This window comes from Haemaphysalis longicornis, unplaced genomic scaffold, assembly GCF_048455015.1.
Source record: "Haemaphysalis longicornis isolate Haplotype H1 unplaced genomic scaffold, Haemaphysalis longicornis Haplotype H1 scaffold_41, whole genome shotgun sequence".
Lineage (NCBI taxonomy): Eukaryota > Metazoa > Arthropoda > Arachnida > Ixodida > Ixodidae > Haemaphysalis > Haemaphysalis longicornis.
The window spans coordinates 2,190,683-2,216,829 of record NW_027526365.1 but is presented as its reverse complement, the minus strand read 5'-3'; the positions used below and the strand labels follow the sequence as shown (position 1 = coordinate 2,216,829).

At 49.3% G+C, this 26,147-nt stretch overlaps 1 protein-coding gene across 1 annotated transcript in view; it reads left to right on the top strand.

Moving 5' to 3' along the window:
• LOC144137596 (trafficking protein particle complex subunit 10-like) overlaps positions 1–26,147 on the top strand; it is an 87,409-nt gene that overhangs the window by 30,822 nt on the left and 30,440 nt on the right. Inside the window, exons 8-14 of the mRNA XM_077669529.1 lie at positions 536–760; positions 4,252–4,360; positions 12,495–12,571; positions 19,416–19,507; positions 20,427–20,680; positions 21,258–21,457; positions 25,732–26,100. Coding sequence (XP_077525655.1) covers positions 536–760; positions 4,252–4,360; positions 12,495–12,571; positions 19,416–19,507; positions 20,427–20,680; positions 21,258–21,457; positions 25,732–26,100 — 1,326 coding nt within the window. The remainder of the gene's footprint in view (positions 1–535; positions 761–4,251; positions 4,361–12,494; positions 12,572–19,415; positions 19,508–20,426; positions 20,681–21,257; positions 21,458–25,731; positions 26,101–26,147) is intronic.

Sequence of the window (26,147 nt, the reverse complement as noted above, 5' to 3'; positions counted from 1 at the left end):
GGGTGTCCAGATGATCGCAAGAACTTGATGAGTCCGGTAGTCTTGGATGCAAGGCAGAACGAAGCGAAATTACCACATTACTGGGCGAAAATCTGTGGAGCCAGTGGAACACACGTCAGATCAGCGCAGCTCTTCTTCTTCTTCCCATCCCACTTGGCGACAGCGATGATTAGTTGAGTAAGGAAGAGAATTGCATGCCTCCATCAGTTAGTGATGACAGTGGTTCGACAGAAGCGAGTGACGAAGACCACTACAGGGGTGGGGACAGCACCGTGCAGGTCATTACTCTGTGAGCTATCAGTAAAGAAGTTGCAAGCAGAATGCAAGGGAAAAAATAAATATCCTTTGAGTTTTTCTTGCACGGTTTGTGTTTTTCTTCTGTGATGCCAGAAACTGGCAAAATAGTTGCAAACCAGAACGCCTGAACGTAGGTTAGTTCCGGACTGCAAAGGAAAAATGCGAACCGCCCCATTTATGCCTTCATTGACATGGTGCTGAGTGAGGCTTCACGAATGGACGTCTCGCCCACTTTTAGGTGTCCACGCCACCTGGTGCAGTGGCCTGCTGGGTGTTCACCAGTTGCCTCGAGGTGCTGTCTGCGTGCGAGGCTGACGGGCCACCAGACGACGGGGTGGCCACATCTAATGCCACGCCCCCTTCCCCACAGCAACAGCAGCAGCAGCAGCAGCAGTCCACCATGGTCAATGGCGCAGGGTTCTCACTCCACACAGTGGGGCTCTGGTCCTACGCTCGGGAAAAGGTCAGTGTGGATTGCCGTTTGAGTTTGAGGCGTATGCCGCGAATCGGTACCTTATGCTTGGCGTTCGCTTCGAGCATGTCTAAATGGAGCAATCAGATAGGCACTGGCTTCATAACACGAAGGACTCAGGTTCGATTCCAACCACGGGAAGTGTTTTTTTCTTTCACTTCACCCACGATCATTCATCATCATCGTCAGCGAAAGTTGGCTTCCCTGAAGGGCGCCTTGGCGTGCAACGGCATCTGTGAGGGCACTAAAGCTTCACTTTAATAGAAGACATGAGTGGAGTGGAGGGAAGGAGTTTAGGCGTCACCACCCTGACGCCATTATAAGTTTAGGGTAAGGTTTTGTGGGCCCTCTGGGGTCCGTGGACCCCTGTTTGAGAACCACTGACTCAGCAGACTGAACGGGCAGTTTGTTTGCTGATAGTGGCCCACTTTCTCACTTAGCGCAGGTTGTGGATGAGCGACTGCTTGCCTGCTTCCACAGTAGGGATCGGGGATTCCCAAGTAGGCATTGATGGAATCGTGGAGCATCATTTACTCACTGAGAAACGTCCGGACTAGCTTGGTCGCAACAGGAACAGTTTCCTGTCTCTCTTCTGCCCATGCACACCTGTATATGTTTACACACACAGTGTGTGTATCACGAAGTTGTTGTGGGAAAGGCCAGCAACAGGTGTCGTACTGCAACGAGCCACAGTGGCATTGGGTAAGGGCACCAAGAAGTGGCATACGTTCACAGGGCGGCCGTAGTAACTGAAGGCAAAGTAACGGCAAACACAGGACACGAGACCCCACTTTAGCATGCCCAGGTAGTAGCTGGCAATATGTGCGGCATTGTCATGGGCATTTGCACGCATGCCAGAACTGTTCCTCGTCTTGCAGCAACTGGGGGAAGACTGATCTTAGAGCTATTTTTTTAAGTGCAGAGAACTTTAGGCGCTCGCCTTGTTGTCGTAGCTCGCTCGCTAGACCCAAGTAGAGCAACAGGGCATTCCGTTGTAGCGCTGTTGTCGTTGTGTGAGGCTTCGAAAGCGAAGCGGTTTATATACCGTATTATATACCGACTTATAGGTAACAGACGCAAGCATGCGTGCGGGTACTCGGGAGCGCGAGTTAAATTTTCGCCGGCCCCACGCGGCAGCAGCACGCTAACACACCTACTGTGAGAAGTTGTAGTTCAGGTGGCAGGCAAACCATGAATTTGAAGCTCCAATTGAGCCGCCGAAGAATGCAAAAACACCTACAACGCAGCCCCATGGCGATGACCGAACACCCGCTTTCCTCGCCCGCTCTATCCAAGTTTCTTACGACGCTCTCTCTACCTAATCTCTGCTCTCTGCTTATCAGTGTCTTTCAAAGCCGCGTCGTCACTCCGCTCCTTTTTTTGCTAGGGTGTCTCGATTCACGCGTGTCCGCCGCAAGGGTGGAGCCGCGTGTACGTTGGCACCGGCATTTTGAGCCACTCGCTGGCCACCACAGCAAGTCACTGTAGCAAGACCACGCTATAATTTTCGCCGCCAAACAGTTTACTCGTGAATTTCGAATCAGCTTTTCTATTTCGCGTTGCTAGGTCTTGTGGGAAACGAAAACAGCTATGTGTTGAGCACTTTGATTCAACAGCAACGGTACGGGGCCATTCGTAGGGTGTCTCCACCCTGTACGGGAAATCCCTTTTTTTTCATCTCCGCCTTGCACTATCGTTCGTTTCGCTTAGTCTTTGCAGTTTAACACTCGCTTTTTCACCTGTCAATTCGCTCGACCACGTCAGACTTATCTGGCTCGCAAAAGGCGCGGGGCTGACAGGCTATAAATAGCACCGGATGGCACGAGTGTCACGTAGCGCGCGGCACCTGGCTGGCGGGCTAGCTTGACGCCGTGGAGGGGAGAGGGGATACAACATAGGCATTTCTTTTTTAGTTAAACTTGTGAGTTCAGCTAAAGGCCCCCAAATCACACAATAATGCGCTAAATATAAGTAGTTTAAATAAGTTCCTAGCCCACCTGTCACGTGAGACCATCTACTAGGCCTGCATTCACCTGTAGAGCGCCGATCAGGCGAGAGAGAGACGGCACCAGACGTCTGGCCGCAACAGGAACCTGAATTTATTCTGTGCGCGTGGTTCTGACTGCCCACACCAGCACTCGTGTTAGATGATAATGATGATGGAGTGTAGATGATGTTGTTGAAGGGCGCTGCTGTGGTGATGATGATGATGCCGCTACACACCCATACCCCAGTCGTACAACACCCCGGTCATACAACACTTTCTCGCGATCCCTTGAAAGTCATTATCTTGCTTCCACTGTAGCAGCATTCAGCAACATTCCGATTATCCATGTTTATTTTGTGAGCATGGCCTTCTTGCCGGGTGAGTTAAAGGGGCCCTAAGGCATATTTTGAACCTTGCAGCTGAGGTTCAAGACATGCATGAGATTACATGACCAAGGGCCCCTATGCCAAGTGTTTAAAAAATGAACGATGTCTTTGTTGATGGCCACAGCATCGTCCTGAGCAAATGCCACCTGTAACTTAGAATCACGACACCCCGTTGTAAATGGCACTGACACGTTGCCACCACAACACATTTCAGCTTGGCATGGAGACAAGTAATTTGGGACAGCATAGCAGCACCAAGCAGCAGCAGCGTTGGGGTGCTTGCTGTCATATCTTGGGAGTGGACATGGTGCAGAGAAAGAAGGAACAGTTAATGAAGCTTTAGGTGCACGTTCATTTTCACCAACGTGTGTACAGTCTCAATGGAAAAGGGTTAGCACAAGGTACCCATGACCGGAGCTGAAGTATCGCGACACATGATGCTATTGTTCCCGTGCCCGCCTATAGCAAGAGTGGCAAGCACGTTCTATTTTCCAACGAAGGAGTGGCTGACACAAAGGAGCCCATCCTGTTGTTGGCCCTGCGATCAACTGCAATAAAAAAATACCACTGCTCACCACGCCAGCTAAAAAAAGAAATGAACACACGTCCGTAGCAACGTTGGCGCATGGTTTTACCGATGAGCAACGGGCAAGCTATCATTTCAAATGTAGACTGTTTATTGGAGTGCTTTCCGCCGACCAACCCTTGCGAAAATGGAATGTGCTTGGCACTATCTATCGCTTCAGGTGGGCTGAGGAACATAGCGCCGCGTGGCGCGATTTTTCTACTCTGGTCATGAGTCGCTTGTGCTAATCTTTTTCCGTTGAGACTGTACCGAGCTTCTTTTTGTTTCATGCATCTTGGGGTTTTTTGTGTCCTGTAAAGTAGGAGCTGGTACATGTTTAGTGTGTGTCTCCTTTAGTCCTAATCTCCCGGCAGTGGTATGCCTTTTTTGTTTTTGTTACAGCGGCACTTAAAAGTAGTATTCCTGAGGGACTGCTGTCTAAGGCAGCTCATTGCGGTGCTGGCCTTCTGATCGGGCATGGTATATGTCGGCACCCTGCTGCCAAACTCTCTGGCTCACACCGTCCTCTCCCCCCTGATCGCAGCTGCAGCAGCTGGGTGAGCTGTGCTGCCTGATGCCCGGCCAGGAGGCCACTTCCGAACACCTGCTCCTGGTGGTGGCCCTTCTCTCCGGCATGCAGTCGTCGGCCGCAGGTTGGTGGCCGTTTCCCCACCTCACCCCACCCCATGCTCCCCCGTAGGCTGGCTTCCAACTTTTCCTCTCTTCTTTTCTTTTCATGATTATTCAGCCCCCTCTATTGCCTAAAACATAAAGCATTGGCTTACATAACGCATTCAAAGCACCCCTGTGCAAGCAGTGATTGCAATAATGTGGCTTTGCTCGAGCCGGCGATGTTTGGAAGCATCAGAATGTCAAGATAGGCCAGCCAGATGGGCCAACGCACTCTCCATTGCCATGCAGTTTTGCTGAGTTTGGACACTGCTTGCATGCTCCACTTAACTCTTGGAGTGCATGTACGTGTAAACGGCTTCAATTCTTAAACATTAGTAGGAAGGTTTGTACTTCGACTGGGGTCAAGATGGGCAGCTTTGATTTCAGTCAAAAGTTTTGCATAGTTGTACAAGTACGTCCACGAAAAGGCTTATGTGAGTGAACACAAGAGCTATCACCCCTTTCTCTGTCCGTGTTTGTGTATACAGTTACCAGCAGCAAGACTCTCAGGGCTGTATTCTGAGACCCTTCTCCACTCCATTTGCTCCCTCCACTCGGCGGAGGGGAGATTCTGCTGTGATTATGCACGGGGAAATCGATTTTAAGGACCTCCTCGACTGGAGGCTCAAGTGGAGGAAGGATTCGGAATACCAGGGTTAGACTGCTTTTGCAGTTGGCTGCACATCATGTGCAGTCCTCATCTGCTTCTGCTTTTTTCCATAGGCAGGAGACGAGAAAGAAATGCCAGCTTCAATTGTTTATTTCTGAGCAAGCAAAGCGTCGTTTGCCTCCAAACAAATGCTGAGAGAGCTTTGAAAAGTGGCATCTTTCATTTGAAACAAAAAGTTATTCAGCCTGTAGCTGAGGTTACATTGAACAGTATTTGCAACAAAGGGAATGGGGGAAGTGTCTGCAAAGGGCTAGTGTGGTCCGAACTAAATGTGATAACTCTAATTGCTTGATTAGTTATAGCTTGCGCTGAATTTAGACTAATGTTGTAGGTGTCGTAATAAGCGTAAGACAGCTGACATAGGGAAGTATAATATGGAGAGGATCGAATACGCTGTAAAGAACAGAGGTAGCCTGAAAGCAGTGAAGAGACGTCTTGGCGTGGGGAAAAATCAGATGTATGCACTTAAGGATAAGCAAGGCAATGTCATCACAAATAGGGATAAAATAGTCACAGTGGCCGAGGAGTTCTATAGGGATCTGTACAGTAGCCAGGACATACAGGATAATGCCGAACGAGACAGTAGTTCACAGGAGATAGACATCCCACCAGTAACGACCGAAGAAGTAAAGAAGGCTTTGAAAGAAATGACAGGGGGCAAAGCACCTGGTGAGGATCAGATAACAGCAGACCTCTTGAAGGATGGCGGAGAAATTGTCCTTGAAAAACTGGCAAACCTGTATACGCAATGCCTAATGACCGCAATGGTACCGGAATCTTGGAAGAACGCGAACATCATCCTAATCCATAAGAAAGGCGACATGAAGGACTTGAAAAATTACAGGCCGATCAGCTTACTGTCAGTCGTCTACAAGGTATTTACCAAGGTAATCGCTAACCGAATTTCTGCAACCTTAGATTTCAGTCAACCTAAAGAACAAGCAGGGTTCCGTAAAGGTTATTCAACAATGGACCATATTCACACGATCAATCAGGTGATAGAGAAGTGCGCTGAATATACTGAACCCCTATATATAGCCTTCATAGATTATGAGAAAGCATTTGACTCGGTCGAAACCCTAGCAGTCATTCAGGCATTAGGGAACCAGGGGGTAGATGAGCATTATGTAAGAATACTAGAGGATATCTACAATGGGTCTACAGCTACGATCATCCTCCATAGGGAGAGCAGTAAAATACCTATAAGAAAGGGTGTCAGACAAGGAGACACAATCTCTCCAATGCTATTCACAGCATGCTTACAAGAAGTATTCAGAACGTTGGATTGGGAACAGGAGGGAGTAATGGTTAATGGAGAATACCTTAGTAACCTCAGATTTGCTGATGACGTTGCCTTGCTAAGTAACTCGGGGGACGAATTGCAAAGCATGCTTTCCGCACTGGGCGAACAGAGTAGAACCATGGGCCTGAAAATTAATATGCAGAAAACTAAAGTAATGATCAATAACCTCGGGACAGCACAGCGGTTTGAGATAGGTTGCGAGGCAGTGGAAGGGGTAAGCGAATATATCTACTTAGGCCAAGTTGTGACCCCAGATCCCAGCCATGAGGCAGAGATAATTAGAAGGATCAGAATGGGGTGGCGTGCCTATGGCAGGCATTCTCAGATAATTAGGGGTGTGCGAATATTCGAAACTTCGAATATTCGATTCGAATTTTTTGGTATTCGATTCGATTCGAACGACACTTTTATTGTTCGAAATATTCGAACCACACAAAACTAAAAAAAAAAAAAAAAAAAAAAATTCAGAGCGCGTCTGTATCGGTGTTTATTTACAGTGGACTCTCGATGATACGATTCTGGGGGTGCGAATTTCGGGATGATACGAATTTCCGAAAAGTCCCGGCGAAATTGCATCGTTTGCAATGGGAAAAATTTCGGCTGTTACGAACGGACCTGCGCGGCCCGGCGGAAGATACGAACGAGCCGGCGAGGCACCCGACTGCCGAACGAGCAAGTGACGGCTCTCGCTCCCCTGTTTGTCACTCTTTCTCCAGAAACGGCCGGGCTGTTGTTTTCTGCTCGCGAAAACGCTCTGCGCACGCCCAACGCGCTGACACCGCCGCGAAATCACCCCCACTCTGCGCGTGGCGCGGCCGGGGGCGTCAACATGGCGTCGGCTCCAGCCGCGAAGTGGCGCGGGCGCTCGAGCGACCGCTTCTAACCGCTCTTTAAAATGCGGCTCAAGGGAGACACGAAGTTGCTTGTGCAGTAAAGGAGCTGATAATGCATGCGAAAACGGTACTATAAAACATCATCCGCGCCGCTAGTGAAAGCGCCCATAAAATATTTGCCGGGGTGCTAAGCCTAACCACCTCCGGCGGAGCCAAGCCGGCTGTCTCGATCTCATCGCAAGTAGTCAGGCTCCTCCATTCTGCCGCGCGCGCCGTGCGTCATTTTCTGAACGAGGTAGGCGCTACCGCGGGCGCGAAATCGTCGATGTGGGCGTGAAAATACAGCGCTCGCAGAGCTCAGGCGAGCGAATCGCGTGCAAAAACGCACCACGCGGTTCACGCTTGGATGTTGCGGCGTGTAGCGAGCTTGGGCACAGCGAGTGAGGAGACGAGCGCGAAGCTTTACGTGCTCCAGAAAGGACTGCTTTGCGACACGGGGGTTAAAAAAAGCAGAAAAAATCACCAATTTCTTCACGCGAAAGTAGGAAAAGAAATAAACGAAAACTTTTTTCAGCGCTAAATTTTTTGGTCTGTGTTGGTTCATACGAATTTCGGATGATACGAATATTTGTCGCAGTCCCGCGAGATTAGTATCATCAAGATTTTCCTGTATCAGCGCGCGGCAATGTGCACGGGCTCGGGCATGCCAGCTACTAGTGTCAAGTGAGCGGCTGTTTTCGGTATCTGGTAAAGTGGTGACGAGCAGGAGGTTGTCACTGCTCCCCGAACATGTCGAGCAGTTAACCTTTCTCCATGTTAACATTGACCTTAACCTGCTGTGTGCAATGGTATTGTGTAATTCCTAATTTTACTTTGTGTGATTTGTTGTGCAATAAAGTTGCAGTTTTTTGTCTCTAGATGGTGAAAACATTAATTTTACAAAAACCAATAAGTATTCGTATTCGAAAAATATTCGAAAAATATTCGATTCGATTCGAACTTTGTTTTTATTATTCGAATTCGCTTCGAAATTAAAAAATTGATATTCGCACACCCCTACAGATAATGAATAGCAGCCTACCATTGTCGCTGAAGAAGAAAGTGTATGACAGCTGCATCTTACCGGTACTCACCTACGGGGCAGAAACTTGGAGGCTCACTAAGAGGGTTCAACTTAAACTGAGAACGACTCAGCGGGCAATGGAGCGGAAAATGATAGGTGTAACATTAAGGGACAAGAAGAGAGCGGAGTGGGTCAGGGAGCAAACTGGTGTTAAAGACATACAGTGGAATCTCGGTGATACGAATTCGGTTGATACGAATTTCGTTGTGATACGAATTTTTAAAATTCCCCGGCGAAAATGCATTGTATGCAATGTAAAAAAATTCGGTTGATCCGTACGCATTTATCACCTGGTGCGGGTGATACGAACACGGGAGCCGCGAGCAGATGACTGCGGCGTGGACGGGAGGCGGGAGTGTTGGTGTGGCCGTGCGGCCTTGTTTGCGCGCGGGCACAAAAGCATGGAGCGTGAACCGCATGGAGCGTTTTCCGCTCGCGAAAACGCGCCGCGCTCGCCACAGGCGCGCTGACCCTGCCGCGTAACCACCTGCACGCGCCGCGGCCGGCGGCGGCTTCGGCCGCGAAGTGGTGTCGGGAGCTCGAGCGACCGCTTCTAAGCGCTCTCTAAAATATCGCTCAAGGCACGCACGAAGTTGCTTGAGCGGTAAAGGAGCTTATAATGTAGGTGAAAACGGTACTATAAAACATCATCCGCGCCGGTAGTGAAAGCGCCCATTCAATATCTGCTGGGGTGTTATGCCTAAACATCTCCGGCGGGGCCACCGGGCTGTCCGGAGCGTTTTCAAACTGCCGCCATGAAGAGCGCACCTCGCCATTGGCGCAAGTCGGCAGGCTCCTCCCACTGCCGCGCGCGTTGGGCGTCATTTTCCGAGCGAGGTAATATCGGTCGCGGGGGCGAAATCGTCATCGCGGGCGTGAAAATAATGCGCGCGCAACGCACGAATCGCATGCGGTTCGCGTGCGCACGTCGCGTCGAAGGTGAGCACGCATTCTTTTGACTCCCGCGTTGACGATTCGGGCCGGCACCCCGGCGCCAGCCTCTGCTGGGGTGGTACCTCTGCCCACGGCCGGGCTAGAGCGGCCGCGTGCGCACGTTGGTATCGACACAGCGCGCGTCGCCGCCCTACCCCGGCCGTGCTCAGCCTTGGTTGCCGCCAACGATGTCGCGAACGGCAGTGGGAGGAGCCTCATGAGTCATGACTTGCGCCAATGGGGAGACGTGTGCCTCATGGCGGCAATTTCGAAGCGCTCGCAGCAGCTTGCTGGGCCACCTCCGCGGCGCATATTTGGCGCGGATGATATTTTATAGCGCAGTTTTCTCCCACTTTATGAGCTCTTCCCCGCATGAGCAATTGAGTTTACACCTTGAGCTGTGTTTTAACAAAAGGTTACAAGCGGTCGCTGAACTACTTGCACCTCTTCAGGGCAACAGCCGACGCCATGTTGCCGCCGCCTGTCACATGCGCGGCACTATTCCATTTTTTCTCGTTTTCTGATGATACGAATTTTCGGGTGATACGAATATTTTTGCCGCCCCTTGAGATTCGTATGACCGAGATTCCACTGTATTAGTAGAAATTGAGAAGAAGAAATGGACTTGGGCAGGGCATGTAATGCGAAGGCAAGATAACCACTGGTCATTAAGGGTAACAGAGTGGATCCCTAGAGAAGGCAAGCGTTGCAGGGGGCGGCAGAAAGTTAGATGGGCAGATGAGATAAGGAAGTTTGCGGGGATAAATTGGTCACAGTTGGCACAGGACCGAGGCAATTGGAGAATAATGGGACAGGCCTTTGCCCTGCAGTGGGCGTAGATAGGCTGGTGGTGGTGGTGGTGGTGGTGGTGGTGGTGGTGGTGGTGGTGATGATGATGATGATGATGATGATGATGATGATGATGATGTAGGTGTCGCCCTAGGAGCCGATACAATATGACACGAGAGTGAACAGAGGAGTAGCACAATTGGGTGAGTGTGCGATAAGAAAAATGTGGGTGGGCCTTGTAAAGCACCTGTATAACGTAGGCTGTTTTCCTTTCGTGTAACCATTCTGATAGTAATTATACGTGAGGTGAGAGTCTAGTTGGTCTCATAAAAATGTTTTAGTAATCACTTGGATGTGCCAGGTGCAATGCCATGCAAACGGGAAAAACCACAGTTGGGGCTTGTTTGCGGGAATTTTATTTTTGAAAGATTAGTTAACCCTTTGAGTGTCGAATTTTTTCACCAAATGCGACCCCCCAGGGTCGATTTTTGTTATCGCTGATTTAAATTCTTGGGATGAATCTATTTTGAGAAAAAATTGTCTTAATTTTTTTAGGGTGACCATAAAGTGAGTGTGTATCCATGAGCAACACGAGAAGAATTCTAAATAAAAATGAGAGAGTAACAAGCCGGCACCTTTTGGGTGAATCGAAATTAGATAGACATCAGTTTCATGGGTACAAAAAGCAGGAAGCGCTCGGAGCACGATACCGAATCCAGCAGCTGCACGTGGGGGCGCGGCGGATGCGGGAGTGATAGACGGCGCACCGCTCCTATAAAATACAAAAAAAAAAGCGAGAAAAGAGCCTTGCCAGTTTCGCTGGCGCCCTTGGTCTGTGGCAGGCGTAAGAAGCGAGAGGCGCCCGGGCTCCCAGTGGGCGATACCCAGCACGCCCCCTCGTTGCCGGATGCGCAAGCGATGGCCGGCGCGGCGCTGAAATAAATCACGAAAAAATAAAAAGAAGAGGCATCTGCGCAAGAAAAAAATTTGACATATTTCCGCAGTGTGGCAGAACATGCCAAGCAAGAGAAGTTGGCAAAAAAGACGCGCTTTTTAAAAAAAGATACAAGCGATGACGTACATATACGTTATTGACCCTTTCGAAGGTGTTTGCAGAGGACGTATATGTACGTCCGTGACCCTGAAAGGGTTAATCTCCTTAACTTTGCAATTTCTCTTGGTTGCCTTTAAATTGTGGCTGTAAAATTTGGAAAATAGCACTGCGAAGGCCAGGTGTCTTCTTTTGTGTTGATGTTGTTCCCAGCCTCAACACTGCTCTAAACATGGGCCTCTAGAAATACCAGTGTATATTAAGAGAATGAAAAAATGGACGCCATCCCGCCCTGCAAAAGTGAATGTCCAGCAAAGCTGTTGTAAACCACTACAAATAGAGATGGAGGAGGGTATGGAATGTTTCTCTTCGTCTTGGTGGGCTTGTCGCTTGCGCTGGGCTAGTGTCTCTAGATAAGGGTACAGAGTTTCGGCACTCTTTTCTCCTATTGTTCCGTGCTGCTGCCATGATGATTGCTCAGTTCCCATTACATGACGTTTTTTTACACTGCGGCGCCCATTGCTTATGTGTTTTAGTTGATCAACCCTGGCAGGGTTAGCTTGTCCCCCCTACTCTGCTGCTGCGTGCGGCGTCTGGCGTTGTTCCGAATGTGAATGAAAGATAACACGCGTAATGGCATTTCAGCAGCAAAAGGGTGTCCAAAGATGCCGCTTTGCTGCATCTTCCGCAGTGTTGTTAACTAACGATCCTGTTGAAGTTAACGGCGAGGCCGTTGATGCGGCAATCTCGCAATATCGATGAACACCAAAAGGGCCGCCGTTGCTGACTTGCGTGCATCAGTGGATGTACTCTTATAGCTTATCTACTGACACCACACTCAGCTTCTGTGGCGGAAAATGCTGGGTCCTGCCTAACCTGACGCATGCGCGCGGTATCTTGGGAAAGAACTGCTCTATTTAGTGACACTAGTCGTGCCTAGCTTCTAAAGATAATCTGCAAACATAATCTTTACCAGGGACATTTTGAGGGGCAGGGGGGATTCCATTGTTCCCAGGCACCTTATCATCCATAATGCGGTTTCGATGCTTGTTTGTGGTTTCCTTAAACGAATTCTGAGCTCTATTCTGTGTGCCTGATTAGCCTGATGCATGCGCTCGGTGTCTTGGGCCTTGGCGTTCTTTGCCACGGAGATGAAACCGTTTGGGCGTAGAGGTATACCGCTTTGCTGTAAAGAAATCAGCAAAAGAAACAGGAATCATTGCAGGCATTTTGCCAAGCAAGGAATGTATTCCAGAGGGTGAGAAATATATGAAAGTCCTTTCTATTTTAGCTATAACTAGAGGGGGGGGGGAGTGCACCAGCAGCTGTGACCTGAGGCCAGGGTGTGTGGCTTTGTGTGGCACTGGAAGGGGTGGCCTTCTCTTCATTGCCTCCTCACCCTTCCCTTTGCAGAGGCCGACAGCCAGTCTCCGCACAGCCAGCTGAGGGAGGCCCTCTCCTCCAAGGAGTCCTTCCTCAAGCACTACCTGGTGAGGGTGCTTGTCGTTACAACCTTGCGCTGGTCATTACGACCTTAAATATGCCAGTGCGTCCACATTGGCTGCAGGCTTAGAGGGAGGGTTGCCTGGCCTTTCCCACTTCTTCAAGTGGTTGGGGCAGTGAGGGAATGAAGTCGACTCGAATGTAGGTCGACCCCCAGAAGTTGCATCTCTCTCAAAAAAAAATGCGAGCGCCGCCTAGAAAATCTTATCACAAAGAGAAGCTCTTTCGTCAACCCACACGGCGGCTCTACCATCAATGATCGATGCTCCCACAAGAGCCGTGCACTCGCGGTTGCGTGGTAGATGCTAAAAAAGAAAAGCTTTTGTATAAGCACCCGGAATAACCATGCGCTGTGGGTTTGAGCGGGAAGAGCACACCCGCTGCGAGATGACAACCATTGAAGCAACCGGCAGCGGCCACTGCCGCGCGATACCAAAACAAACAACATGGCAGCCGACGGAAGCGGCCACACGCGATTTACTTTTGAGCGACTAACCTCCCACCATCGCGTTCGGAAGTGCACTGAACGATGTGATATGATTTGGGCTACGTTAGCGCCGCGCATTGAATCAAGGGATTCGCTAATACTCATTTTGTTGATTAGAGACGAATAAAACGCTTCTTGACGTGTTTTTGCACGCGATTCGTGCGCGTCGGCGTTGTGCGGGCGACTTTCTCACGCCTGCGTCGCCGATTCCGCGCGCGCGGCACCTTGACAGTGGGAGGAGCCTGACGACTTGCCCCAATGGGGAGGCGCGCTCTTCATGGTGGCAGTTTAAAAGCGGTCGGGACAGCCGGCTGGCGCCGCCGGAGATGTTTAGGCTTACCACGGTGGCAGATATTTGATTGGCGCTCTCCCAGCGGCGCGGATGATGCTTTATAGTGTCGTTTTTGACCACATTATCAGCTCCTTACCTGCACAAACGCCTTCGTTTGTGCCTTCAGTGATATCTTAAAGAGCGGATAGAAGCGGTCACTGGAGCTACGCGCACCTCTCCGCGGCTGGTGACGCCGCCATGTTGCCGCCGCCATTCGCGTTGCGCGCAGCATACGGGTGGTATTGGCGGCAGCGTCAGCGCGGCGCATTTTCGCGAGCAGAAAATGCCCCATGTGGTTCACACTTTAGACCATAACCATGGGAACGAGGGTGCAAAGCTGTCCCTACCTCGTAGCACCCCCGACTTCTCATTTCTCTCGCCATTACTAGCGGTGGACGGTTCGATTTCGATTCTAAGTCGACCCCCCAACATTGGATTGTCAAATTCGAAAAAAAGGGTCGACCTACAAGCGTGTAAATACGGTACGTCAAAAAGTGGGTGTGTGCAAACGGTGAATTGTGCTTTTGAAATGAACATGAAAGAAATGATGACTTTATTCAAATAGTTTCGAAATTAAGGGGGGACGCGGCTTTCAACTTCGGAAAAATGACCAAAACATCGTTTTTTTGAAACCCGCATATTCGGCTTCTATGTTTCCTATTCTGTGCGTCTGCAAAGTTTTTACGCTGAAAAGCGTCGCAAAGTGGCATAAAAAAATACTTTTGTCAGGCGCGGTGACAAACTATCAGCGCAAAAGGGCGAAAAAACGGCAATTTTCGGAGCGCTCTATCTCCGCAACGGTGCCACCGGGCGCGGCCATTTTGATATGGTTAGATCGGCCGAGCGATCGTTTTTCCGGTTCCGCTCGTCTCTTTTATCTTCGTTCATTCACAAACGCACAAACGGCAGAAAAGAAACGACGCACAAACGAAGCTAGAAATAAATGCTGAAGCGCTATTGGTCCTCCGGTCGGGGCGCAGAACGTCGACCCTCCTGATTGGATGTCGCGGGCGCAACGCAAGATGGCGGCCGCCTGAGCTGCGTAGCGAGTGGATTGAGTTCATTTTCGCCGCTTCGCTCGGCCGAGTTTCTGTTCAATCTGTGGTATTCAACACGGACGTTATCGCGATGGGAATGCCAGAGATAACGAGCCAGATTACGGGAAGTTGTGTGGCTCGAAAGGCGGAGGTCATCGAACGCTTCGTGGTGCGCGTGACTCTACCGTCGCCAGACCCCGGAGGGTGACGCGGTGTGCGCGCTTGCGATAGCGGTTCGTGAAGTGAACTTTTAGTCGGATTTGCGATGTTTACACGCTTAGTGCTCTGTTTTGACTGTGGGCTCGCTAGCCTTGAGAAAGAAACGGTCGACGCGTCAAACGCTGCGGCGCGCACGGCATAGCCGACGCGCATTGGAGCATCACATGACTGGGCAACCGGTTACGATTGAACGCCAGTAGTTGTAATTAATGCCTGCGACGTTAGTTTTAATCTTAAAAGCGACCTGACCAGCCATATCAGGTATAATCAAAGCTCGATATGTCGCGGTAAGCGTGCGCTGCGATGCGCGCGAGCCATATCGCCTTTCTTGCGCAATGTTTCCCGTGCACTTGTAATTTTCATGCAAACAGGTTTGAGTTAGTAATATAGGAATAAAATATGCTCTCTGCGTTAAAAATGTACTTACTGTGGCAGCATTTAACAGTGATTTTTTTAGGGAAATTATTGATACCATTGCTCAGGGCATACTGGCTGTGCTGCGAGGAATATTGGATGCCTTGAATGTCAAAAGTAGTACAAAAAAATATGCTCTTGCATTGAAGTTGGGAGTTATGCAGAATACTCTACCAAGCTTCAAAGTAGCTCATTTTCAACCTTGTGGTATGCAAACTTTTGGCAATGAACACCTGCACTATGAGTACTAAGTTGCTGTGCCAGGCAAGATAAAACATGAAAAAAAAGCCAAAAATGTTCAAATTTACGTTAAAAAAATGCTTAACTTGTTGCCATGGTGACAACACTGCAAAAGGAGGTTGTCCAGTGCGATACAGCCAACCAACTAACCTACTTTGCATTGAAAGCCCATTGAAACCCATCTCCCCTCCGTTTGGTTTGCAAAGGGGGGTACTCTTCACGGAGGAGCTGAAAATGATGTTTTCTGGAAAGAGAAAGGCTGAAAAGGCACTCCAATTTCAAGGCAAGGCCTTCCAGAAGCCCCATGTTCAAAAGGACATGAAAGGCTACAACCGTGACGACTTTTGATATGTGAAACCTATGTTGCAACTTCGGAAGCCGTTTTCTCAAAACATTTTTTTTTGCCACCTGTGTCGCTTGTCCCAGGGATTTCTTCGTGACTGCTGGGTCTATTTTGATTCCGTTTCTTGCATTACATTCCTTGATGAACTGTTCAGGTCGTGACACTTTTAGTTTTCCAGATTTGTTTTTTGTGATTTTTTTATTCAAATAATCGTTCACAGTTGACATGCCTGTTGCACATTAACCTCTAAAAAAATGAAAACTAAAAAACATTGTGTTGTAAAAAAAAAATTCTAAAACTGTCACGACCTCGTCCATTCATTTGAGAATGCAAAGCACTTCGAACAAGTTTTCTATCGTGTGTTATAAGCCGCTCAAGCTCGGTACAAGCGGAACAGAAAGAAAATTTCATACATAAAAAAGTTATCAAAATATTAACTTCAAATTTTTATGGTGTTATCACAGAAGCATTTCCAGATGCTGTGCCAATTTTCATCAAAATCCACAAAGAAATAAAAAAGTTGATTTTGAAAGCCACGTCCCCCCTTAAGTGAATATTTTTTAGTGAAAGTGAATATTTAACAATTTTCATTATACAAACCTAAATTTGAAATTTTTCATGCATGCTTCAGTAAGCAGCCTGTAGAAAAATAAAATGGCCCCTTTGACGGTGTTTGAAAATTTTTTCTGTGGCATTAAACAAGCACAAAGGAGCCATCTTGCAGCTTTTTTTGCTTTATTTCATCCCATGTGGTGACTTCATCCTTCATGCCATGTGGTGACCTCAACCACAAGTGCCTCAGTGTGTCAGTATAAGGGTATAACCATGCATTCTGACGAGCTGTATGATTAATGCAACTCCATGACGAAAAAGAAATTCTTAATGGCAGTTTTATGATTTTTCACTTCGGTCACACAGATACTTGATTTTCATGGTATTAACCTGTGGCTCTGTCTTCTCACAAGAATTTACACATGTTTATCGTGCACTTTGCGGTTTAATTCTTTTGCAACCGCGCCATAGGCCATCGTTCACAGGTGATCGACGATTTTCAAACCTCCCGCAAAAACTAAAAATGGCACTACAGTATTCGGACAACTGACGCTATCTGGCATGTTCGTTAGAAACGTGTTTTTCAGTTTCGTTGCCGTTTGTTTACATTTCGTGCGGGTAGACGGTATCACGAGTAAAATTTGAACCCAAGGTAGCAGTGAGTTGGGCGACAATGGCGCCATGTTTCACAGCACGCTCTGCAAAGGCGGGCAGCGGCTTCAGGGACTTCGGCCACTGCTGCTGCTGATTTTTTTTTACCTCAGCAGCAGTGATGACTCCAGCAATGATGTGGATTCTTCAGATTTTAGTTCTGATGAAAACTTTCCCATTCAGCAGTTTCAGACTTCGACAGGTGCTGCCAGGGAAGGTTAATTTTTTACTTTGCGGTGTATTTATAAACAAAACGTGCCTAATATCTGACGACTGCAGTATTACTTTCACGTGTAGGGTCTGGACAACGTGTGGCGGGGATATTTTGCCAAATGCACCACGCCGTATCGCATTATCTTATTCAAGATAGCCTGGCGCTCGTGTCAGATTAGCGTTGCAGAGCGATGTCACCGATGTGTGACACTTCTCAAGACCGCTGGATTTTTTTTTCTTGGTTTTTACTTATGAATTGATAATGATTTTGTGTCAAAACACAAGCACGTATGCTTGGATATTTTAGAGACACCAAATTATTATCAAGTGGCTTCACGGAGTGATTGGTTGATTGACTGATTGTAGGGTTTAACTCGCCGACGCAACGCAGGCAATGAGGCACGCCATAGTGGAGGGCTCCGGATTAATTTTGACCACCTGGGGATCTTTAACGTGCGCCGAAATCTCGTACACACGGGCGTTTTTGCTTTTCGCCTCCATCAGAAAAGCGGCCGCCGCGGCCGGGAATCGAACCCGCGACCTCGTGCTCAGCAGCGCAACGCCTTAGCCACTGAGCCACCGCGGCGGGTGCTTCACGGAGTGTCACAGCCATCAGGGCCGTTAGGTTGGTGGTCCTGTAAAACTTCAGAACTTGGTGTACAGCGTCAATGTTAATATTGAATGATAGCTCAAGAACATAGAAACATTTCCTATATCTAGAATTTCTGAAATAATTTTTAGGATTAGTAAAATCGCCTATTTGTGTTCTGTGTACTTTTTTTGTGCACTTTTTTTGTTTTGTTGACCAATAAAAAGTCAAAAAGCACACCTTTTACAAAACTGCTGTTATGTGTTGAAAGAGCAATCTATAAGCTACCATTTCATGCATAGCAATGCTAAGTATGTCTAGTAGCTCAACAGAAAAAAACGTTTTACGGGAACACTCAAAATTGGCCATTTTTTCGTGGTTGCGAAAGAGTTAACCAGTACGGCCTGTATAAGCGGGCCTGTTGTGCCAGCTGCAAATGGCGAAACAACTACTTTCCTGTGCGCTAGCCTTCGCGTGTGCTCCCATATTGGGCGGTGTCCCACATGGCTACGCAGCCCATACAGAAACTGTAAGAAACAAGTGACGGGGGTTGTCCAGTCTGTGCGAGGTGGTGCTGCTGTGCTTCCATGTTTTCTCAGCACAACTCTTGAACGTCGACAATGAAATAGGAAAAAAAGCTCTAGGAGTTTTCACAAACTCATTACCACCTAAATCACTATTGCGCTCTCATGTTCTTATGCACTTACTCTGCGGTGAACAGCTTTTTCATTGTGCTAAAACGTTGTATTGTCAATAATCCCAGTTAAAGCATTAGATTGGGTCCTTAGTGCCTGCGGTACGCAGCCACTGGTGCGCTACTTTGAAGCCACTACTGTTCAGGCTTGACAGTGCCTAGACACTTGGGAGCGTGGTAACTCTCGCTTGCTGTCTGCTCGCTTTCGTTCAGGTTCGCCCCAGTTTGTGTCATCTTGTCTGATCCCTGATCTGGTCTCGTCCATTTCTCAATCACTCCCAGAAACCATCTCGCCTTCCTCTTCCTTCTGGGGCTTTTTCTTTGCCTCGTCCTAGCTGCCCTCCTTGAAAACCTCAAAATCCCCCTTTCTTTTGTTCTTCGGTGTCATTTTGTTTGCCTCTACATGTTTTCTACCATGATTTCTGACATTGGGACTCTCAGCCGTGCATCAAACGTTCGAGATATGTTTTGGTTGCTGTGCAGCCATTGAGCTGCACACATCTATCAGCTACATCTTCCTCTCCCACAGGCATGCTGCGAGCATAAATGCAGAATGTGTCTCAAATTTTAGCTGACAACAGCACTGAGTGGTAGCCAGTTTTTTGTATGCTATGGAAATGCTTTTATGTAACGCTTAAGCTCAGCCTACTTTTTTTGTGCCGCTTCCTAAGGCTTACCCGAGAAATTGTAAATTTAACTTTAAGATTGACAAATAGTGCAATAGTATTCACTTCAATTCGGAAATATTCCCTTCAATTCAGAACTGTCTGAACGAAATTGTTATTCACTACGCATTCGCTTTGAAAGCAAAGATCACTGGGCTCTTCAAGTATCAGTCTCAAACTCACTACGGACTCTCTGAGAAGAAATCTGGCATTTGTTTTTCACATCTTTTTATAATGTGGGGAATGCTCAGATTACTCGCAATCTGAAAGTGTACCTAAGTCAAAAGGCCCCACTGTTTGCACGGGGCCATTGCCTGTGTGAGTGCTTGCCAGTTGAAGTGGCCAATGATGCTGAACAGCTCACCCTGTTCCCCTGTGTTCCCTCCCTGTGTGCAGGATCTCTCTGAGCACACCATGATAATGTTCAAGCACACGGGGCGCCTACGGTCGGCCAGGCTAGTGGGCCGAGACTTGGCTGAGCTGTACATGTAAGTTGGTCTTCTGGGGGCCTGGCTGGGCTTTTCCTTCTCTGCTTTTTTTTTGTTTTGTTTTCCTTCCCCAATTTGGAAACAGTGAATATTGCTCATTAAGGAACACTGAAATGAACTTGCCAAACTTCTCTTTTTGTTTGCATTGCATAGACTGGCTCAAATGGACAACCTTTTTATTGTTTATCTAGTCGATAAAGCATTATTTTATTTGTAAAGCCTGAAAGAAGAAATAATACCGTGCGACATTTGCGGCAGCCGCAACAACTAACAGCAGTGATGCGCATACGAGATGCGATGTTGGGCGGACGATTTACAAGATTAGAATTCAAACCAGTTTCAGTTTCGATTTGTGAAACAGCATGCTTGGCATCCGACGTTATTGTTGGCAGGGAATTCTCAATATCTCAGTAATCTGCATACCGCGCTTCTGCCATGTTCTCAGCTGTAAAATGCGCCAGATAAGCCTCCCAGCACAGCTTGGAATCGTAAAAATCACTAACGGAGGTGTGTGTAGTGGCTGAACGCCCTCCGCGTCACCACACTCAAATGCGATGCACTTTCCCCCCCCCCCCCCCCCCCCTCCCCTTTTGGAGCTTGCCTGGCTCGTGCCTGTATTGCAAGAGGCATGTTCGCACCGGGCCAAAACTCGGCTGATTCGGTACTATGCGCCGAGGACAGTCGGTGCTTATGGCAATTCGCCAGCGCATCAGTGTCAGTCTGCAAACGTTCTGCAAACTGGCTTGTGGAGCAATGAACAAGACGTTCGTGACAGCACGTCAAATACCGGCACGTCAAATACTGTTACTGACGTTTGGGACATTGGCTGGTTTGTTGGCAATCTCTACTTTTCAGTGGATGCGAAAAGCGTCGTGAGGTGGTCTCTTTCACTGCTTAGAAGCCCTTCCCCTGCGTGCAGCCAGCTGGGGGAGCCGGGCAAGGCGGTGCCCTTCCTGGTGGAGCTGGTGCGCAGCCAGGGGGACGAAGGGTGGCAGCGGCTGGCCGTGGTGGGCCAGCGGCGCCTGCTCGAGTGCTACGCGCAGACGCGCGAGTGGGGGCGCTACCTGCGCGCCGCCCTCGTGCTGGCCGCCTGCCCCGCCCTACCCCCCGCCGAGCGGCTGCAGCTCTTCGAGGAGGGACTCCGCCCCCGCATGCAGCACCTGCGCGAGATGGGTGAGGGGCCTCTTTGGCTCTCCTTCCGCCCCCTACTTCTTCCGTTAACGACTCAAAAGTGTCGACACTTGGGCTGGTTGGTACGTGATCGAAGCGAGAAAACAGCGCGATGGACGGGACTTAGGAATAAGTGTGTTTTTGTTTCTTCGCTTCAATCATGTAATAACTCACTTGGAAGGTGCTTTTTATATAACACGTGATATCCACCTAGCCCTCAAGCTGCCTGCAAAAATAGTATTTCTGTCACTCTCAAAGGTTCATGTTAAATGTTAACGGTGAGTTGAAAGAAATTTCTTGGAACACTTAAGTCTTCTTATGTGCTGGGAAGGCAAAACACTAGTGCACTGTTTCATTAGCGCGCGGTGGTAAAGGAAAGTCAGTCAGTTTGGTTATCAGGCTGTCAATATGGATTCCTTATTAAAAGAAGTCACTGTGTCCCCTTATCGCCTCGTCAGACAAGGGGGTGGATTGTCCTTTGCACTGCACCAACAGTGCTTTGAACCCTTGGTGCTTTGACGCCCCAGGTATCCCCCAGGGTGTCCCCCTGAGCCCCCTCCTGTTTGTGCTTCCCTTGCAGGGGACGGCCCCATGGTGCTGCCCATGGAGGGCCTCATCTCCGTGGGGGTGGAAGGGGTGGTCCCCCCTCAGCGGTGGGCGGTGGGCAGCCGGGTGGAGCTGGTGCTGAGCCTGACCAGCGGCCTGCCGGCCACCCTCAAAGGCTGCACCCTCACCCTGCACCTGCAGAGGATGGAGGGCCCGCCCGTGGCCACACCCTCCGTGAGTCTCTTTCTTCCCCATTCATGTGTGATGCCCTTGAGGTCCCACAGGGGTGGTGGAAAAGGCCAGTTGTGGATGTCACAAAGCTTTCCGAAATCTCCCTCTTCTCACTGTCAGTACCTCTAGTGCGTCTCGTGCTCCTCCCTCTACTTCTCCCCTCCAACACTCAAATCTTCGCACAACGAACAGCGCATTAACGAACTTTTCAGATTAATGAACATTTAAGAAATCCCACACTGGCTGCTTATACTTTTAATGTAAAATTATTTCACTATTACGTACTCCAGAATAGTGAATTATTCAAAATAACGATCATTTTATTTAGTTCCGTGCGATGTTAACAATGCCTTAGTACCACGAACACACATTTTGAAGTCCGGAGATTGTTAGATTTCAGTGAAACAATCGTAGAAACCGCAGCCGTAGACTAGCAGACGGCACGGCAAAGCACAGTAAGCAGACGTCTTGCAGCTTGCTCTGCTGGGTAACGCGAGCCGATGCGGGAGAGGAAAAAAAGGTAGGTGGGAAGGAAAAGAAAAAAAAATTCGAAATGAAGGGCGGGCGGCCTCCTCACTTCAAAAAGCCACACCTGGGGCTGCGCCCCGTCGCAAGTCTTTCTTTCTCTATGCTGCCGCTACACTGGATCTGGCTGCGCTGCTCCTTTTCAGTGGCTAAGGCGTTGCGCTGCTGAGCACGAGGTCGCGGGTTCGATTCCCGGCCGCGGCGGCCGCTTTTCTGATGGAGGCGAAAAGCAAAAACGCCCGTGTGTACGAGATTTCGGCGCACGATAAAGATCCCCAGGTGGTCAAAATTAATCCGGAGCCCTCCACTACGGCGCGCCTCATCGCCTACGTTGCGTCTGCGCGTTAAACCCCACAATCAAGCGCTGCTCCTTTGACTCCATGTTTTCTTTCCTCCTCTTTTTTTTTTTAGACGACAGCACTTCAGCTTTTACGGGTGTCATGGAGGGTGGAGGCATGCGTGGAGGTTATAGGCTCAGAAAACCTTATACAGTGTTCGGAGGAGAACAAAAAAAAAAAAGCAGAATGGTATGGGCTCAGGTATGGGCTCAAAAGGTATGGGGGAAGAACAAAATGCAGAATGGAACTTCCTTTTTTTTTTTTTTTTTCCACCTCGTTTTCAGTGCCAGGCCAAGGCGCTGATGTCTGCAGCGCATCAGGTTTTCCTTGCTTCTTTTCTGTTGTGCGTCGGCTGTCAGCCAAAGTGGGCAAGACTCGTTAGACGCATCCATTTTGTTTTTGCATACTTGCCGGCGCTCAAGTTGGCATGTCTTCATCACGTCCTATGGCAAAGAAGCGGAAACAGCTCTTGCTGAGTGAGAAAGTGGACAACATTCTTCACGAAGTAGAAGCGGGGAAAAAGCAAGCTGATGCGGCAAGCAAAGCAGCACGAAGCATTGCAATCAACAATCCACCCTTTTCCAGAAGCAACCTGCGCATGCGCCACCCTCTAGCCCAGAGCACTCAACTCCACCAAGCCACCGTTCTCTCAGGACAAAGTAAACAAGCCGGCGACTGCCGCTCGGACGGTTGTGCACTCTTCTTTCTATGCTTTAAGAGAGGGCCAACATGTTTATTTTTTTATTATTTTTTTCGCACCGCTGTGCATTGTCTGTCGTCAAGCGCAGCGTTAGCGGAGTGGCATATCGTCTGAGCAGGCTGCCATCGCAGCAGCAGCACAGGTATCCAGATATGCCGGATAATTGTGCTACTCTTGGATGCAAAAACTGCTGTGTGAAAGAAAGCAGCGTGTGCTTCTTTTGATCCCCTCTGCAAAGGTTTCAGCCCCTGTGGCGTAAGCGGTGGATAGGAGCTCTGTGTCGCATCAACAATGATGGAATGAGAAGCCTGGCGGGGCCACCACCAAAGTACCGTAATTACCCGATTCTAACGCGCACTTTTTCTCCCGAAAAATAGGTCGAAAAATCGCATGCGCGTTAGAATCGGATACGAAACCGAAACTGCCGAAACAACGGAAATTTGGTCCCGCCCATCGCCGTCGCCATCTCAAGATGACGCCAAAGCTTTTAGCAACGATTTTTCGGACGCAGGAAGCATAGGCGCCTAGGCTTTTCTATCGGCGTTCACACAAATCGTCAAATCGTTCCACTTGCGCGCTTGATAACAGCAATGGCAGCAGCGGCTCTCAGGCGTTCAAAACGAGCGGTCGGCTGAAGCGTGCGCCTCTGGAGAAGCTCGCAGGATGGGCGTGCGAGGCGTGGGCCACGATCCCATCGATCATGGTTGAACGTTCGTTATGAAGTGTGGCATCGCGAACGCGCTTGACGGCACCGATGACGAGATGTTGTGGTCAGCGGAGAGCGACGAGGAGTGAGATGAGTGAGATTACTTCGAGAAATAAATCGCCCGTTTCTCTCGCATTCGTTTTTCTTGCTCACAAATTTCCGTGCGCGTTACAATCGGAGGTGCAAGTTTTTTCGGTTTTTCTGCCAGGAAAATCGGGTGCGCGTTAGAATCGGGGGCGCGTTAGAATCGGGTAATTACGGTAGCAGTCAAGTTGCTGCCTGGTGAACGATGGCGAGTTGCGGATGTCTGTGTGCCATTCATTTTCATGAAAAAAACTAAAAAACGTCCGACACGTCAACCTCAAAGGGCAGACTACTTGTGCAGGCCATACTTCACGCGTCACAGCGACTTCATACAGATGCGAAATGAGAATTTGCACAACCAAACACGGCACCTGAACACACGACGTGCGCTCCGAACAGATGCCCGAGCGTCATGGCAGCGGAAAGCGTTGGGGAGCCAGCAGGGAGCTCGATGTCTTGGGCAAGAACTGCTCTATTTAGTGACACTAGTCCTGCCTAGCCTTCAAAGATAATCTGCAAATATAATCTTTACCAGGAACACATTGTGGGGGGTCCCATTGTTCACGGGCACCTTATCATCCATAATGCGGTTTAGATGCTTGTTTTGTGCTTTCCTTTTAAACGACTACCGAGCTCTGTGCTGTATGCTTGATTAGCCTGACACATGCGCTCGGCATCTTAGGCCTTGGCGTTTTTGCCCACGGAGATGAAACCGTTCGGGGGTAGAGGTACACAGCTTTGCTGTAGAAGGCGCATTGCCACCATTGTCAAGAGCAAAGACAAGACAATAAAATGTCAGCAGGAGTGTCAGCTTGCGTCGTCACGGAAGTGACTGCGACTTGGCGACTTCTAGCAGGTTGACTCGGCAGTGCCGACGTGGTTTAAGGACCCCAGAGCACAGAACGTGCCTGTGTCCGGCCCACTGGTACGGGAGAAGGCACGGCAGTTCGCGACGATTCTCGACGTCCCCAGCTTTGAAGCGTCTTCTGGTTGGCTGCACCGTTTTCGCCAGAGAAACAAACGCCATCACCTGGCAGACTGTGTCTGGAGAGGACAAGCTGGCGGACGAGGCAACAGCAGCCACAAGGCGCAAAGAGAATTTTCAGAAAGTGGGGGAGTCGTACAGGCGACTGATGTTTTCGATGCTGACGAAACGGCCTGCTTCTACCAACTTTTGCCTGACAGGACAATGCATTTCAAGTTGGCGTGCTACAAAGTTTGTGCTGCGCACGTCAGAAGAGAGCTACGGGCTACTTCAAATAAACGCGCGTTGTCTCATGATCACTTGTGCATTTTCTTGCAATAAATGAGTTCAAGGACACACTGCTGTGAAGGTGGAACGTTTGAGTCATTTGAATGTAATTTGTTGTCTTAAATTTTGTGATTTTCTCTACAATGACCTTTCAAGATAACGAGCAGTTTTCCACGGACCCCCTGAAGTTCGTTATATGAAGATTTCACTGTATTTGCCATTTTCTTAAGATTCGTATCAACCTTTTGTGAAGCAAGGAAAACGGATACAATCGACTGCACTCGTGGAAAAGAAAAGTGCGGGAAAAGTAAAGCAAGAAAAACCTAAAATTTAGTGCTTGAGGTACAGGCAGAATTGAGGTGAATATGGCTATCCATGATTGAGCATTGACAGCCAGGTCAGCCCAGTGGCACGAGAATAGACAGCAATCGAGAATGTTCATTTTTTTTTCCTTGCACATTCAATTGCAGAAGTCTTCCCCGTGTGCTCGAGATTTTGGCACACGTGGTCCCCATGTGGTCCAAATTAATCCGGAGCCCTCCACTATGGCGCACTTCATTGCTGAGTAGTGTTGGCATGTTAAACCTCAATCAACCAATCGATCCATCCATCAATCAATCAATCAATCAATCAATCAATCAATCAATCAATCAATCGATCGATCGATTGCAGAAGTCCCCCCGTGGCGGCCGTTGGAGCTGGCTGGCATCGAGCGGGCGTCCCGGTGGCTGGAGTCCCCGCATGGCCGTTCTAGTCCCCCGTCCGACGGCCAGCACGGGCAGCCCGGGCCACCACCACGGCCACCACCACGGCCACCACCATGGCCACCACCGCAGCAGCGGGGGCGGCTCCTCCCCCTCTCCCGGGGTGGTGGGCTCGGTGAGCCTGCTCTGCTCCAACCTGCCTAGCCCGCCACCGCCGGCACCCTCCCTCGTCTGCTCCTCCTCCTCCCCGGCGGGAGGCAGCGGAGACGCCGTCCAGTTCCAGCTCAAGGACATCGACCTGGCCCCGGGGCCCAACCGGTTCACCCTCTCCCAGGAGGTGGGTGCGTCCATGGTCTTGGGTTGTTCGGGGGGGGGGGGGGGGGG